The 16,739-nt window shown below is 39.6% G+C and overlaps 1 protein-coding gene across 7 annotated transcripts in view; it reads left to right on the top strand.

Annotated features, from left to right (window-relative positions):
* Window positions 1–15,696, top strand: part of LOC118801297 (NACHT, LRR and PYD domains-containing protein 12-like) — a 75,161-nt gene extending 59,465 nt beyond the window's left edge. For all 7 annotated transcript variants that reach the window (XM_036561544.1, XM_036561546.1, XM_036561545.1 and 4 more), the window contains one exon: window positions 12,234–15,696. In XM_036561544.1, coding sequence (XP_036417437.1) covers window positions 12,234–12,336 — 103 coding nt within the window. In that variant the 3' untranslated portion in view covers window positions 12,337–15,696. The remainder of the gene's footprint in view (window positions 1–12,233) is intronic.
* The last annotated feature ends 1,043 nt before the right edge of the window (window positions 15,697–16,739 follow it).

The raw sequence follows: 16,739 nt of genomic DNA, 5'->3' as shown, positions 1-16,739 counted from the left end.
CTTTTAAGAAATGGGCAAGACATAATGGGCACAGCTTAATCCGTCCTTCCCATCATATGAAGCCTTATGACCCCAATAAGCGAGCTACTTAAAACTCACCTGAGACCAGGTGTTCCAAAAAAGCCATATAGCCCAAATAAAGAGACCCTTCCGGCCCCTTGGTGGACCGTTCCGGTCCTATCTCAGCAATAACCAGTGTCCAGGCCCCAACTCCTTGAGACCAGGTAACCAGTCTTAGCCAAAATAAGCAAGTCAGACTCTCATAAGGTATCAAAAGAAATCAATTGCCAATAACTTTTTAGGATCATCAAACACAAGGACGTGGCACTATAGGGGAGAGCAAACAAAGAGTAAATGAGATTAAACTGTAATAAACATCAAATGATATAAAATATGATTAATAAAGTAAATGATGCAGAGTAAATAATTGAATAAGTAGTGAGTAAGTGTAATGAGTACAAAGATTAAAACATATATGTACAAACAGCACAAACAGTTATAGACAGTGTGAAATCTTGATCTTCTGCCCCAATGAATTTACTCCACGTAGAGGGGACTGTTGTGGGCGGGGCGAGAGGTCACTAGTACAAATCATCCCCGCCCAATCAATTGTCCGTAGTTATGGGCGTGATCAATCAGATGCAGTTGGTGTCCAGGGGCAGATCAAGTAGAACATCATATGTGTCGTCATCACCTTGTTCGGTAAGAGTCATCATCAGGTACGCGTTTATTGTGTCCTTCTTCGTTAGGGCCGTGTCGATGAGCCTCTCCAGAAGTCCTCGCGCACATGGAACGATGCAACATCCACAAGTCACCAAAAGTCCTGCAGCTGTAGCTATGGCCACTAGTAATGACTTGGCCAAGCCTGACCATTTCCCAAACCATGATTCTAACATCTTGGGAAATGGATCATCAATGCCTGAATTCTCTGCAAGTTCATTGGCTAGAGCAGTTAGGCCATGTAAGGCATTCGTGACGGATCCGTTTGGTGCAGTGTTGTTGTACATTTATTCCTAACAGGTTGCGCCAAACATGATGTAAACCCCTCCTTTCTTGGCCAAAAGCATATCTAAAGCTATTCTATTTTGCCACGCCATCAAGCTAGTGGCATCCAGTTGTTCAGCTAGTCCTTTAACAGCATCTCTGGTGTAACTGATGAATCACTGTTGGTTGTAATAGATGTAATTGATCCAGTCTGCATTCTTGTTAATAGTAGACCACCAAAATAAAACTGACTCAAAGCCTGCTGCAATTTGATTTCTCGCTTTGAATTCGTCAGGGACCCCTCTAGGGACCCCAATAGCATCAATGTAAATGGTGTTGTCAAAACTGCCAGGAACAGAAGCTGATCTCTTGCGTCTATGGTGAGCTGTATTGTCATGTAAGGTGATTATAGCTACAGGCATAGTAAGTACTGCAAGGGCGCATGTGCCCTTCCAATTCTTGGGCAGGGTAGGCCTTAGGGTGGTTGTTTTACAGTACCACCAAACATCAGCTCCAGCAACTAACATAGTGGAAAAATTCATCGTCGGGATGTCAGTTGTATTGTAAGTGAGTGCACAGTGTGGAAAGCGTCCCACGTCTTTACCGTCAGTGTCATGTCGAGCGAAAAGTGTAATTTCCTTTACCAGGTTCGAACCGGGGTGGAATATGTCCTATCTTTTTTCACTAGTGGAAATTTCCAGTGCATGTCGGCACAGTCAGAGTCATTTGGAAGTACTGTACTAGAGAGTAGTCAACAAACAAAGTGTACGGTTATAGTCATCTATCAGTGCTGGAAATGGTGATGATGTCAGCAATGGCTTAGCTGTGGAACATGCATAACAATTTTTTGCACCTAGGGTGAGTGCAGTGTAATGTATCCAATCAGTCCATTTATTTGTGTCTCTAAATCCAGTCTGCTATCACTTCATCAGAGTCTCTAAAGGAAAGAGTCTTGATTTCTGGAACAACTGTAGGTGAAGTAGTGGTGTTTGGCTTAAGCACTACAATTTTAAATCTACCTGTTGGGTCTCTGCCTGAGATATCCGCTCCTAGGCCAAACGTCCCATTCATCAGTGCAGTAGCATTGTTAATGGTGAGATATAGTGGATTACAGTTCTTTGAACTGGGCTCCTGCACACCCTCCTTTCCTGAATCCTACCTCAGTCTGTGTCTGGTGAATCCGGTTCTGGTTCTGAGGGTGGGGCAAAGTCTGCTGGTTCAGAGTCTGAGCCGTCACTGTCCTCTCTGGCAGGTGGCCTCAATTCCTTCCGGGCTGCTGCTCTGGTCCTTGGTCTTGAGAGTCCACTTGGTCCTTCCCCTGCGGAGTCGTCTTGGCTGTCCTGTCCCTCTGGCTGGACTGGTTCTGGGGGTCTGAGTGCTATTGAAGCAGCTGAGCAATGATTCAAATGAATCCACACTTTTCGGCCTTCCACTTTAACTGCAGTTGGAGTAGCAAGGACCACCTTGAAAGGACCTTCATGTACATAGACATAATCGCCTGGAAGCACTTTTTTCAGTTCCTCCTTTCTAATCTCTGATCTTCGCCCTTCAGTAGCACCTTTAACGTCACAAAAAATCTCCCTATGAATTTTTGTCAAACATGTAACATAATCGTGCAATTCATCTTGCAATTGTTCGAGCCGGGGACCTCCAGTAGGTGCGCTAAAGTAAGTTACTGGCATTGGCTGTCCAGTAAGCTTCTCATGTGGAGTCAGATGCGTATTATGATTAGTTGACATGCACATACTCATTAGTGCCAATGGTAGAGCATTTAGCCAATTAATTTTCTGTCCACTCGCCTCACATAGCTTAGCAAGTTTGGCCTTAAGAACACCATTTTGGCGTTCAACCATACCCTGTGATTGTGGATGATAAACACATCCATCTGTGCTTGATGCGTAATGTCTGTGTGATTGCTGCAATAACTTTATTAACAAAGTGTTGGCCATTGTCAGAACTAATTTTATGCCATATGCAAATCTAAACATGATCCATCCACAAACAAAATTAGCTCACTATTCGATAGTGGTTCACTATATAAATCTTCTCCAGGTTTTAAGAAGGTTGTGGTTAACTGTTCACAATCATGTGGTGCACCTTCTTCAGGCGTAGCTAACCTCTCTGCTGGATTCACTCTGGAGCATCTCTGTATTGTCAAATCAGGGATGAAAGAATTATGTCATATCCTGTTTGTCTAGCATTAGTCAACACAAAAGAATAAGATGTTAATAACATGTGTATCACATTGTTATGGATGTTGCTCTCTCATATGTGGATGATGCTTCTAAGCCTTGATACAATACCTTTAGCTAACAAACTGAAAGGCGTTACTTTTGTTATAACTTGGTTGGTGTGTTTCCCATAATATATCTACTTTCCTTTAATTGGTAAAATGATCTGCATTGTAGCCTCTCTGTGCAGACTGGGAGCGGTCTGTGTGTGTGTGTGTGTGTGTGTGTGTGTGTGTGTGTGTGTGTGTGTGCGGTGCTCCAACTGTACTAGATTGATTGCTGTCCTTGAAGTGCTTGTGTGTGTGTGATCACACAGTCCACTGCTAAGAGCCCCCCTTCCTTGCTTCTCTCTCTCTCTCTCTCTCTCTCTCTCTCTCTCTCTCTGCTGCAACTTTTCACAGGTTAATACTCATACATTGATAATTTCCCTTATTTTCCAAAAAATCCTCCTTTTTCATTTTTTTTTGTTTTACTTTTACGTCAATCACTATCTTAGAGTCGAATTCTTGATCAACCGTGCTTCACACACATCAGTCTTTTTTTTCCAAAGGGAAATCTTTAAAGTAATCTCCTTTAAACAGCTCATCTCTTGAACTTCTAAATACATGTTGCACTGGCGTTGAGTTAGGCCATAAACTCTTATGCAGGGGGTCAGTTTCTCGTAATTTAATCTAGCGTAGAGGAGCGTACCATCCTAAAGTAGCTGCCTTTTCTCTCTCCCACAATTCTTCCTTCCTTTGGACCTCCCTTTTTTTGACAGTAAGGTGTATCTCAAGCTCTCTGCACCGCTTAAATTTAATTTCAGCCTCTAAACTTCATCCTGATTAAGCCATTTGGGTCAGCTGCCATCATTTTTCACTAATCAACACTGATGATTACCAACTCTCTCTGCTTTCTGCATCTTTGTAAGTTTTTTCAAGCCAAAATTGAGTTTGAACACCTTGTGTCTCCATTACAAGTTGATTATCCATAAAATCACTGTGGACAATATTTTAATACAATCACTCTACTCTCTATGGAGGAACCGAGAGTTTTTTTATATACTTCGTCAGCCACGCTTTATTTATGTAAATTAAATCAGGTCCATATCTCAATTAACTTCCATTTTCGTTTATTAAATTCCTTATCACTGTTTATATTTACACTCATCACTGATAGAGCTGTTACTGTCAGTTGCTTATATTTGACCTACTTTTAAGTTTCATCTGTATTTTTAAGTTCTGTATTTCAATCATTTAGTAGTTCACAGTTTCCTTTTCTTCCCCTACAGCAATTTTTTATAGCTTTGAATGACAGCACTGGCACATCCTCACGCACAAGTGCGGCTGGTATTAAACTTACCTGGTCCTCTCTAACAGATCTTCTCAGTGTTGTAATACACACATCTACACTTATGTAGAGAAGGAGCCTGTCTCCTAGTTTTCACACACCACTGCATCGTATCTTCAGAAGTTTTTCTAATTACAACTTTTTGTACGGCCACACTTTCAGACAAAACACACAGACGAACCTTTAACATTTATCTCTTAGCGCTTTTTCTCTCTATAGCATGGTTTTCTCTCTCTCTTTATCTTTTTATTCCTTTTTCTCAATCTCTTTATTTCTCTGGCGCGCTTTTTCTTCATACACTGTTTTTTGTCAACCGGCGTCTCACTCCAATCACTACATCATCTTCACAACATAAAACTACTTCATTTGTCCACTTTGTCTTTTCTAACTGTTACTCCTTTTTATCATTTTTTCTTTTTTCTTTTACATTTTCCTCCCTTCTCATACGGCTCACTACCCTTATCACTCTATTATCTCTTCAACACAGTTACAGATCTGTCTTTAAAGTATTTTCATTTAATATAAGCGACCACATAACCCAGTAAGCAAAGCCTGTTCACACATATATAGCAGAACTTTTATAACAGGAGTCTGCTTTCCTTTTTCTCTCGAGCGCTGTGGACAGACTTTGTCACAGAGTCACGTGGTGGCCCACGGTGGCAGTCCTAGCAGTCAGGTGCTGATAACGATCTGTCAGGTTCGTCACTCGATCCCCGTACACGGCCGCCAATTTATGTCAGGACCAAGAGCTGTTTTCTTCCGTGCCCAAAGCCCCGACATATGATGGTTTTTAAAATCTAAACTATTCTGTGCTGTGGTTTTGTTCTAATTATGGTCTTAATCACTTACAAAAATAAACAAAAATAAAATAAACAAAAACAGAAAGAATATTCAACCAAAAATAAAAGAAAGTAGAATAAAAGACTTCAGCTGCTGAGTTCTTGTGGAAGGGAGAAAAAGGCCTCTTCTTTATTTCAGCATCAGGTGGCACAGGGTCTCGAGAGACCCCAACTGTGCAAATACAGTGTTCCAAACAACAGTTTATACCATTTATCTGGGGTAGTTTGATTTCCCCCTGCCTTACTTCTCCAATTTTGATATTAGCTCATTCTCTAATAGGTGCATCTCTTCGTCCATCAATTTGGCCATCGCATGATGAGCTCACTCCTCAAAACTGGCTTCAACAGGTTTTTACCAGCCTGCTCTAACATTCATATTCTACCTTTAATATTCTCTGTTAGCCAATACTTCCTATTTGGTTATTGATTACAACATCTAATCTATTTGATCACTGATTAAGGGAATATTTATTCAAAATCTCCATCAGTTCCAATGTGTGTGAATTATAGTGCTCTTGATTTTACAGATCTTTACTGTACAGGGGAATAAAACTCTCTGAATCATGTTTGAAATGTGGAGTCTACAGAGGAATGTCAATCACCTTATTTATGTTTAGTTTTAATTTTTTTTTCCACACAGAGACAGAATACACTGGCTAAAATAACAGCACAGGAAATGTCCATCAATCAGCTGCAGGCCTCTCATGTCTGTTCACTGTCTAATATCACTACTACTAATGTTTTTCATTAGTCAGCCTCAGTTTTCTGAGGTTTGATAAGTTGGAACAGACAAGAAAGAACCAGTGAGAACAAGTGGGCCTCATTTAAAACAATACTATCAAAAACTATCAATACAGTGATTTTTATTCAGTATGTCACACTGTACTCCATTGAACCCAGTTAATCAGAGCAAATTATGCTGTCTTTGTAATGAAATACAGTTCGGTCAGTGTTCTAAAAATACTGATATGAAACATAGGAAAACATATTGCGATATAATGTGACAGTTTGGCATAATTTGACTGTTTGGCTTTAATCAGACAGAGGGGTCAGTGGTTTAATAGTGAAACACTGAGTGAGAAAGGGTCTAAATCTGTTATTAAATAATCTACTGTACTATTCACAAGAGAGGAGCAAAATGAGTGTCTCTCATAACTTTGTTATAACATCACAGGATTAATTCAGATCTTTAGGACAGTATTCAGCTGTGGCTGACTGCGCTCCTTCTCTGTTTACTGCTTTGATCCCTGTTTTTCCTTCCTTTCTTTTGATCCCTTTTTTCCTCTCTCCAGTGTCCCAGTAGCTGTTTTTTTGTTATTTATTCCAACAAGTTTAAATGTTCTTTCTCTTCTCCCTCTCTTCAATTTCCTGTCTTTTGTTTTGCTGTTGCACTGCTGGCAGATTCTTTGCCAGTCTGTACGGCCAGGCTGCATTCAATAAGTCTGTGCTGTGATTTCTTATAGCGGCAAGTGGGTACGGCCAGTCTGCGTTCACTGAGTCTATACTGTGACTGTAATTTTTTGTCCTGTTTGACTGGAATCTGCCAGGAGACATTCTGGGTTTTCTTTCAGTAGTTTATGTTTGTATCTTTTCTTTGCCTGTGCAGTTTTCAGTTCTTTTGGGTAGTTTATAGTGAGGAGGTGGAGTTTTCCTGCAGCTGCCTCAGCCATTACACACACAGCTCTGGAGCAAATCGTCAAAAAATTAAACATTTAAGCCTTTTTCCCACAAAATACGTTGTTCTCTTTTTCTTTCTTGTAAGTAGGGTATTTTTTGAGTACTTTTTTTGGTTTACTTTGGTTTATCTAATTGTAAAACTATTCTATTTGTAAAAGTTTTAAGAGCTGCAGTGAAACATGACTGCCCTCTCTCTCTCAGTTCAATTCAGTGTTGCTTTATTGGCATGACAAATATTAACACTTGTATTGCCAAAGCCTTAGTAAGGAGTTTAAGAACAGTGCAGAACATCCATCCATCTATCATCTAAACCATTTATCCTTCTGGGTCACGGTGGGGTGCTGGAGCCTATCCCAGCTGTCACTGGGCAGAAGGCAGAATACACCCTGGACAGGTCCAGTGCAGAACATTTATATATTAATATTAATATGTATTAATACATCTGGGACTTTTTGAAATACTTTTACATTTATCTTTTTCAGGTTTACTGTCAGGGCCCAGGTCTGTCAGTACTGCTCCAGCAGGTCCAGGTTCTGCTGAGTGAGACCAGGGGCTGTAGATCGTTCTAATATTTTCACCAGTTGAATAATATAATTATTAAATAGTGTTGGGCTTAAACAACAGCCCTGTCTCACTCCGCACTCCTGAGAGATGGAATTCGTTTGTTTATTGCAAATGTTTATTCTGCACCTGTTTCTTGTGTACATTAGGTTGTATGTTTTACTCCCTACACCACTTTCAAATAAATAAAAATAAAAAAATAAAAAAAATAAAATAAAACTTAATGCCAAATGGAATCAAAAGGCTTTGTAAAGTAAAAGAGTTTATTTTAGACAGCATATTTATCAGTAGGGTGTGCAGGGTGTAAATATGATCAGTGGTAATTTGGTCAGAATCCAAATTGACTTCTACTGTAGACTTTGTGCTCAGTAAGGAAAATGAAAAATCTAGAATTTAAGATATTACATATGAACTTCCCCAGATTACTGTTCATACGGGAGCCTCGGTAATTATTAGGGTCGAATTTATCTCCATTTTTAAAGATGATATTAGTGATATTAGGGTATGATTCCAGATTTCAGGGAAGTAACCTAAACTCCAGATTAAATCATTTTACAATAGCCAACTGAAATTTCTTTTAGTGCCATCAGGCACACCTGCTTTTGTAAGGCGGTGGGGGGGGGGGGGGGGCGGTGTTGTGTCTCCGCTTAGTAAGGGTTAAGTGTAATACTTTACCTAGAAAAATCTAATAAGTGACAAGTGTCCCCCACACCTGATGCTTTTAGTCTCAGTACTCACCTGTGTATGTATATGTGGCATGTGTTAGTCAGACCTGGCGATGAGTGTTTACCCAATGTTACTTAATTAACCTTTGCTCCGCCTGTTTTTCCCGTTTTGTATTCTAATATTTTATACTGATGCTGTTTGCTATCAGTCGACCAGAGGAGGATGGGTTCCTCTTTTGAGTCTTGATTCCTCTCAAGGTTTCTTCCTCGTGCTATTAGGGAGTTTTTCCTTGCCACTGTCGCCGTTGGCGACGCTCATGGGGGCTTGGGCACAGATTTTTTTCTGTAAAGCTGCTTTGTGACAACACCTGTTGTAAAAAGCGTTATATAAGTAAATTTGGCTTAGACTTAAGATCAATTCTCATGGTGTCCCTTTTGGAAAAGCCGTCACTAAATGTGAACATGATACTTAAGTTAAAGACATTTTATGCTTTTTGTTCATGTAAACAATCTACAAAGTTCACATCAGAGGGAGAAACTCTGTCCCACAGAAACCACTTTTCTCAGCCGCCTGAAACGCCTTGTTGGAATTCCAGCCCTTTTCTCTGTTACAAGGTGACGTCATCTCATAAAACAGTCCTCACTGCTTTGCTCGCCCTCACAGAGGAGTGTGTTCAGTGTAACCGTGTGGAGACGCTGACCTGACTTTCAGGATCGACTCTGGATCAAACTGATACAGCAGAACTGATGCTGTTGGAGAAACAGCCACAGTGGAGTTACAGCTGCTCAGGAGAGAAGAGTCTGTCTGCTAGTGATGTTACGGTCACCAATGATCCGGTTCTTTTCAGCGGCTCTTTGGTTAGAATGAAGGGAGCCCAGTCGGACTTCAGAGCCATTCTTCTTATCATTGTGCCCAAATCTCACTGCCTGCCCTGAATCCACTCTGAACAGTGCAGCCAGTCACAGATAATTTTACAATAGCCAACTGAATTATTTTTTAGTGCCATCAGGCACACATGCTTTTGTAAGTGGGGGTTGGTGGTTGGGTGGATGGTGTTGTGTCTCCGCTTAGTAAGGGTTAAGTGTAATACTTTACCTATAAAAATCTAACAGTGAGGCGTTATTCAGCTCCCTAAAGGCAGAATGAACAGGATTTGTTGGGTACTGTTTAAACACACCATTCAGAATTGTCTGAGAAAGCGAGAGCGAGAGCAGTGGTGGCTGAGCGAGCTAGAGACTGAATGAAGAGAGAGAGTGGCGTTAGTGAGAACAAGGCAGTGAATCAGATAAATAAGCTTTATGTTGTGATTGTTTCATGTTTACGCTCCAACACCTCCTCACAGCCCTGAGTGAAGGATTCTGTATGAATGCAGCTGAAGTGCTTCATCCTGTCTGCTGCTGTGGCCTCTCTCTGCTCTAAGTGTTCTAGGCAGGGGTGGAACATGTAGGGGCGGAACTGCTTTGGCAGTTGATCAGTCAGAACAGAGTGGGCGAGCTGACCAATCAGAGCTCACTGGGCTCATCAGGAGGCGGGGCTTAAAGACACAGGAGCTCTAACAGAGTGTTTCAGACGGAGGGTGAATAGAGATGAACAGGATGAGAAAAATAATGTGTTTTTGGAACATTGAAGCTGTAAATCTGTTCTAGTAGAGCCCAAAAATAAAACTCTGAACACTGAAAATGAGCATAATAGGTTTCATTTAATGGCCACTTAATGATTTCATTTTAATGTTTCATTCTAATATTGAGCAAATTACTTACTTGTTTATTTTTGTTTGTTTTTTGGTGAAAGATAAAGTAACAGTAAATATAATTATACCTGGCGTTAAGTCGGACTTTACTTGACATGAATATGATTTGTAATATAGGCTTCAATAAATTGTTAACTAAATAAAATTCCCTCAGATGATTTGGTCAAAATTGAGCATTATACATCATCAATCAAACCAAAAGATTTTTCAATAGAAAAAGCCAGATCACACAAATCATACACACACTTTACATTTGGTGGGACCTCTTTACAGCACACTATGGAATATAATTACATAGAGATATTAATCAATGCATTTGGTAACTTTAGCAGGACTATGAATGCATCGGTGGAAAAAGCAAGAAAGGAATATTAAAAGATCAGTGAACACACTCAGCCCACCAATTCAAATTCAGCTTAAATGTTTATTTGTGTATTTAAATCCATACTTTTATATGGCAGTGAAATATGGGGACCGATAATTTATAAAAAGACACCATATGGGACACAAATCCACACTGCTTCTGTAGTTTGAATGTGTTCAGAATATTTGTGCCAATAATGGAGCTTCAGTGGACCAACTACACCAACAAGCCTCCAGAAAGCAGTGAATTATTTATAGAATCATAACTTATCATTTTACATTTATTACATAGGTTCTAGACAATTCTAGTCATTTTCATTTCTATTTTCACGGGTTAAAAGTACAAACAGCTGCAGGTCACGACTTCCAAAAATTCCACCACTCTGTTTGGGCTAAATGGGCTGTTTCCATCGACTCATGCAGCACATTTACATCTGATGCATTTAACACCTCCAGCTACTGTTTGTCATCACAACAACGAAATGAAACTAGTAAAATGTATTTCCTTTTTGTTGCTGGGTGCTAACAAATGGTTACTATGGTATACTTGGTGGTTGGTAACGTGTCTCTAGCCATTTACTGTGGTTTCCCAGTTGGTTGCTAGGTGTGTGTGTAATAACTGTGTGGAGTGTGAGGTGTGTTTGGAGTGTGTGATGTATGTAGGGTGGGTGGTGTGTAAAGTGTGTGTTGGGTGTGAAGTGTGTGGAATGTGTGTAGAGTGTGTGGTGTTTAGAGAGTGTATTGTGATGATTTATTTTTATAATGTTCAAATATTCATTTACTGTAAGTTGTGAGTTTCATTCTTGTACATTTTCACACTACAATCATCAAATTTATGGTAAATGAATATCAGCTCCAAATATCGGTTATTGGTGTCCCTGATTACTAATAATCGGTATCAGCCCTGAAAAAGCACATCGGTCGACCCCCCCCACTACTACAAAGAGCTTTACAATCCCACTCTCACTGATCACAGCCAGAGTCAGACCACCACACAGTGTTTCTCAGCAACTACACACACCCAGAAACAGACTCCCTTAGACCCCCAAAGACCCCTCAAAGATAAACAGACCCCCACAGACCCCCAGACCTCAAAGATAAGCATCACCTTCAATCACAGCCCAGTTCACTCTCTTACCAACACAACTCAGAATGATCCACAAAACCCACCAAAAACAATAAATCAATAACTGGATCAATGAAATTTCCTGAGTTAGTAAATTAGAATGTTAAAGATTCCTGAACAGAGAAACACACAGATTTAATCAGATTATCTGATTAAAATAAACATCCTAAAGAAAGAAACACTTTAAAATGTACAGACTCAGAGATCATAATGTAGAAAAGGCTCCATAAGAAACACTGGAGGCCCAGAGAAGAACGACTCTGTAATCAGAGCAGCTCAGAACAGAAACAGACACCACTTTCTCTCCTCATGCAGTAAAAATAAAGACCTCAGAGAAGATTATTACAGTTCAGTTTAAACTGAGATCCACCATTAGAAGAGGAAATGATTCAAACTGAAGATCTGATACTGATGTGTTTAGGAGAGACACCAGGATGTGTTAAACTATCAGATAAATGTGTTTACAGCTGTTACACACAGAGAACAGACTGACACACAACCTTAATCACACATCAGTGTATTTAAGTGTGTCTGAGTATAGATGTGATTTTACACTGGACAAATGTAAAACAGAGAGAGAGACAGAGAGAGAGAGAGAGAGAGAGAGAGAGAGAGAGAGAGAGAGCAGAGATAATGATAACATTTGAATGAATATATTAATGTGTGTGTGTGTGTGTGTGTGTGTGTGTGTGTGTGTGTGTGTTTAGACTGGAACATGGAGGTGAGAACAGAATCAAACCAGGACTGAAGAAATGTAAGTACACACACACACACACACACACACACACACACACACACACACTCGCTTAGGAAACCTTTGGGAACGTGTGGTAAAACACCCCAACTTTGGGAACAGCACTTTCCTTTAGGTTCAGAGAGAAAATAGGTTGTGATTAGAGTTACAGGTTTTTGTCCAAATCAGTTCAGATTTTTGTTAAATCCTTTTTTATACATGTCTGAAAAATTACCTCACCTTTGGGAGCATTTTTTAGGTCCACTCTGGGGACAACATTACGCACACACACACAAATTCTGAGAAAAGTGAACTTATAGGACATTCTATTTAAAATTAGGAACCAAATACACCAAACCCCTTATACTGTTCTCCCTAAAGAAGTCACTGGATTATTTTGATTTTAAAATGTGTTTGCTGTGATTCTTGATGCACTGGACTAATCCGTACACCACAGTGTCTCGCATGATGGTATAATAATCTGCAGAGATTCTGTTCTCCAAATAAAAAAGTATGTAAAAGGTGTGGAAATGGAAATCATTCTCATTGTGAATCAAATTGTAGCAGAAACTATGCAAAATCTGTAACCTTTTCACTTTGTGCTTAGTGTGTTCAACCAATCAATATTAGGCTCTAAAATTCCTTTTTAAAATATCACTGCAAAATCCACAGTGGGCAAAATCTGCTAAGACTCTTCTAATGTAACACACTGAATGACAGGAGAGGAAGAAAAAGCTGATGTGCAGTTAAAAACATTTATTTTCTTTAAACTATGAGCACTAAACACAAATGCTTATTACAAGTAACATTTAACACATTGAAATGTCATTAGCGTAGTGTACAGTATACTTTAAATTCCTTTAGTTTAAAACATCTGAGATAAACGTTTTAAATTTGCATACAAACTGTAGAAAACAAACATCACATGAGTTTAGGATTAAAAAACTAAACTAAACTAAAAGCTTACAGTCTCTAAGCAATCACCGCTTAACAGTTGTTTGGTCTAAAGTGTAATGTCTTCAGACTCTGTGCTGAAAGGTACTGAAAGAAAATGATTTCAGATTCTCCACTACTTTATCACCAACATTCCATATAAAAACTCGTTTAGCAGAGTAAATAAATGTCTATTTGTGTGTTGTAGTCATGAACCCCTGGTTCCCATCACCACCACTGTAAAGAAATCTGAGTCATAAAGTTTGTTTAGCTTAACAATTGAACAATGTGGAAAACCTAAAAACACATCTGTGGAATTCCACATTAAGACTGAGTCATTCAGAGTGGATTAAATGTTGAATGTGCCGTTCTAAAGATACACACAGACACTGAACTTATTCACAGTTGTGATGACAGAAACCAGATTTCTAAAGCATTTAACACCAAAATTCCCCTAGATAAAAAACTGTTACACGAAATGTTAGAAATACAAAGCGTAATGTCTGAAACACTGTTTTACAATTTAAGATCATCATCATCAACATTCCATACAAAACTCAAGACGTGTAGGTTTACTGGTCGTTTTGGATTGTAAATAAAATGGCTATATTTGTGCCGCAGACATTAATTTGAAGATACGCTGACAAAATTACCCATTTTAAATTTTTCAAGAGGAATTCCACCAATTCTCCATAATGAAATTCCTTTTAAGGTGTAATTAAAGTCAGTGGTTTGGCATGAAAGGCAGCATTCTAGAAAAACCTGCTGAGTAAGAGTCGTTCACAGTGATGTGAGTGCCATCACAGAGTTAGTACATGAAATAGTTATGAATATGCTGCCTGATGTCTGAAATGTCCATTTTATTATAGTTTTAGAAGGTTTTGGCCTAAAAATGTTTTTTTAAATCTACCACACAGTGGTCCATGCAGGACACTAAGACACAACAGTTCTTGTTGAAGAAAACTTATTAATCCAGATTTTCCACTATTTTACCATCAACATTCCATATAAACTCAGAAGACTCGTGTAGGTTCACTGGTGGTTCTGGATAGTAAATAAAATGTCTATATTTGTGTTGTAGTCATGGTGACCCCTGGTTTCTATCACCACCACTGTAAAGACTTCAGAGTCAGAAAATTTCTGTAAAATGAACCATTTCACAGCAAAACTCACTGATTGACTTCATCTCAACAACTGAATAATGCAGGCATTCAGAAAAATCAGCGGAATTCCCCTTTAAGATATAAAAACAAAAGCATGGCAGAGGGCTACATGCACAGTGTTGTAACGTACCCCAAAAAAAACCTTTTCAGATTTACCACTGTTCTAACATTGGATACTTGTAAGAAGTACAGTTGAGCCAAGCGAAGCTTTATATTGAAGAAAAAAATAATTAAGAAATGCTTGTAATGGCACTACAGGGTAAGACGAGTGTAGTTCTTTTTTTTGGTTAACTTGAGCTGGTTTGTCTTCTCAGAGCAGTTGTTCTGTTTTTTATGTAGTATTTTAAACCGGTCAAGGTTCTGTTCTGTAGCACCTGCGGCTCTTCTTCCAGACACGGACACACTCCCTCTTACCCGGTACCCTGCACGTGTTCATATATTTCATCATGTGCTTTTCTACAGCTTTAAATAAATAATAACAAAAAACAACATTTAGTCAAATCTTATACCTGGTAACAGTCTCACATACTTATAAACTACTAATAGTAGACACTGATGTAGTTATTACCGTGTGTTATTTGTTGTTTCTCTTATCATTAAATGTGACTGATTTTCTTTTAACTGTGCCTTTGCTTAGTTAATGTATACCTCACGTTGACCTTCCTTAGCCATTTAACAGACTGCAGCCCATCTGTTGCTGCACAATTTACTCAACGCCCCCCACCCCTTCCTTCAATGGAAAAGGACCACCACAGTGACACTGTCCTAAGTAGTGCATGTGGTTCAGGTATGAGTGCATCATAGTAGCATTGTTGCTAGAGTTTTTACACACTTTGTACGCTTTATTAGGTTAATAAACCCTGTAACACTAATGTTGGCCCTCCTATAGCCCTTCATCTGGGCCACTTTTGGCTGTGTATGACCACTCTCAACCTAGCAGTGACACTGACGTGTGTAAAAAAACCCCAGCAACATGGCTGCATCTGATACACTCGCACCAGCACCACTCACACTACCATCTCAATTATAAGTCTGCTCTGACTGAATGCAGTCATAGCCAACCACAGTAGCTCTAAAACAGTCATGTAGGCTAGAAACACTAATGGAAAGTAATTAATACAGTTGAAAACAATTCTTACATTTAGTAATCTGAGCAGAACAAGTCCTCTAGGACAGGGGTCTTTAATTCAAATTCAGTAAGGTCCACTTAGAGAAACTTTCCTCAAGCAAAGGTCCAGAACATCATAATGTCTAACTTGCAACATGATTCAGTGCCATATACTGTTTACTGAAGTAGCCTAGTAGGTTTATCAACATCTTATACAGTCAACAACTGAATGACACATCAAATAAAGTACAATTCAGTCATATTTCAACATTTATTATCAGTTTTCTCTTTTTAGAGCACGACATGTAAAATAACTTCCCTCTGACTCACTTTCTTCTCCGACTGCTGTTTCTCACCTCATCCCTCCCCTGTGTGTGTGTGTGTCACTTACTCGAGCCTCAGTGCTCATCGTAGTGCACAGATCTGATTGGCTGAGTAGCGTCACGTGTGATATTTACAATGCATGCGATTGGTCTGTGAGTCCGCTAAAGTACCGTAAAGGCTAGAAAAGCTACACCGATTAAAACAGGACACCCCGTCAAAACTGCATAATTCTCCATAGTTTATTGGGTATAGGTCCAGGTATATCAAAAATACATTTAATATATTAAATTTAGATACACCGACCTATTATAACATTTGACCACCTCCTTGTTTCTATGCTCATTGTCCATTTTATCAGCTCCACTTACTATATAGGTGCACTTTGTAGTTCTACAGTTACAGACTGTAGTCCATCTGTTTCTCTGATACTTTGTTAGCCCCCTTTTACCCTGTTCTTCAGTGGTCAGGACCCCCATGGACCCTCACAGAGCAGGTACTATTTGGGTGGTGGATCATTCTCAGCACTGCAGTAACACTGACATGGTGGCGGTGTGTTAGTGTGTGTTGCACTGGTCTGAGTGGATCAGACACAGCAGTGCTGCTGGAGTTTTTAAACACCTCAGTGTCACTGCTGGACTGAGAATAGTCCACCAACCAAAAACATCCAGCCAACAGTGTCCTGTGGGCAGCGTCCTGTGACCACTGATGAAGGACTAGAGGATGACCAACACAAACTGTGCAGCAGCAGATGAGCTATCGTCTCTGACTTTACATCTACAAGGACTAGCAAAGTAGGAGTGTCTAATAGAGTGGACAGTGAGTGGACACAGTGTTTAAAAACTCCAGCAGCACTGCTGTGTCTGATCCACTCAGACCAGCACAACACACACTAACACACCACCACCACGTCAGTGTTACTGCAGTGCTGAGAATGATCCACCACCCAAATAGT

This window comes from Colossoma macropomum, unplaced genomic scaffold (genome assembly GCF_904425465.1).
Source record: "Colossoma macropomum unplaced genomic scaffold, Colossoma_macropomum, whole genome shotgun sequence".
Lineage (NCBI taxonomy): Eukaryota > Metazoa > Chordata > Actinopteri > Characiformes > Serrasalmidae > Colossoma > Colossoma macropomum.
Note: the sequence above shows the minus strand (reverse complement) of the source record. Positions and strands in the feature narration are given on the sequence as shown.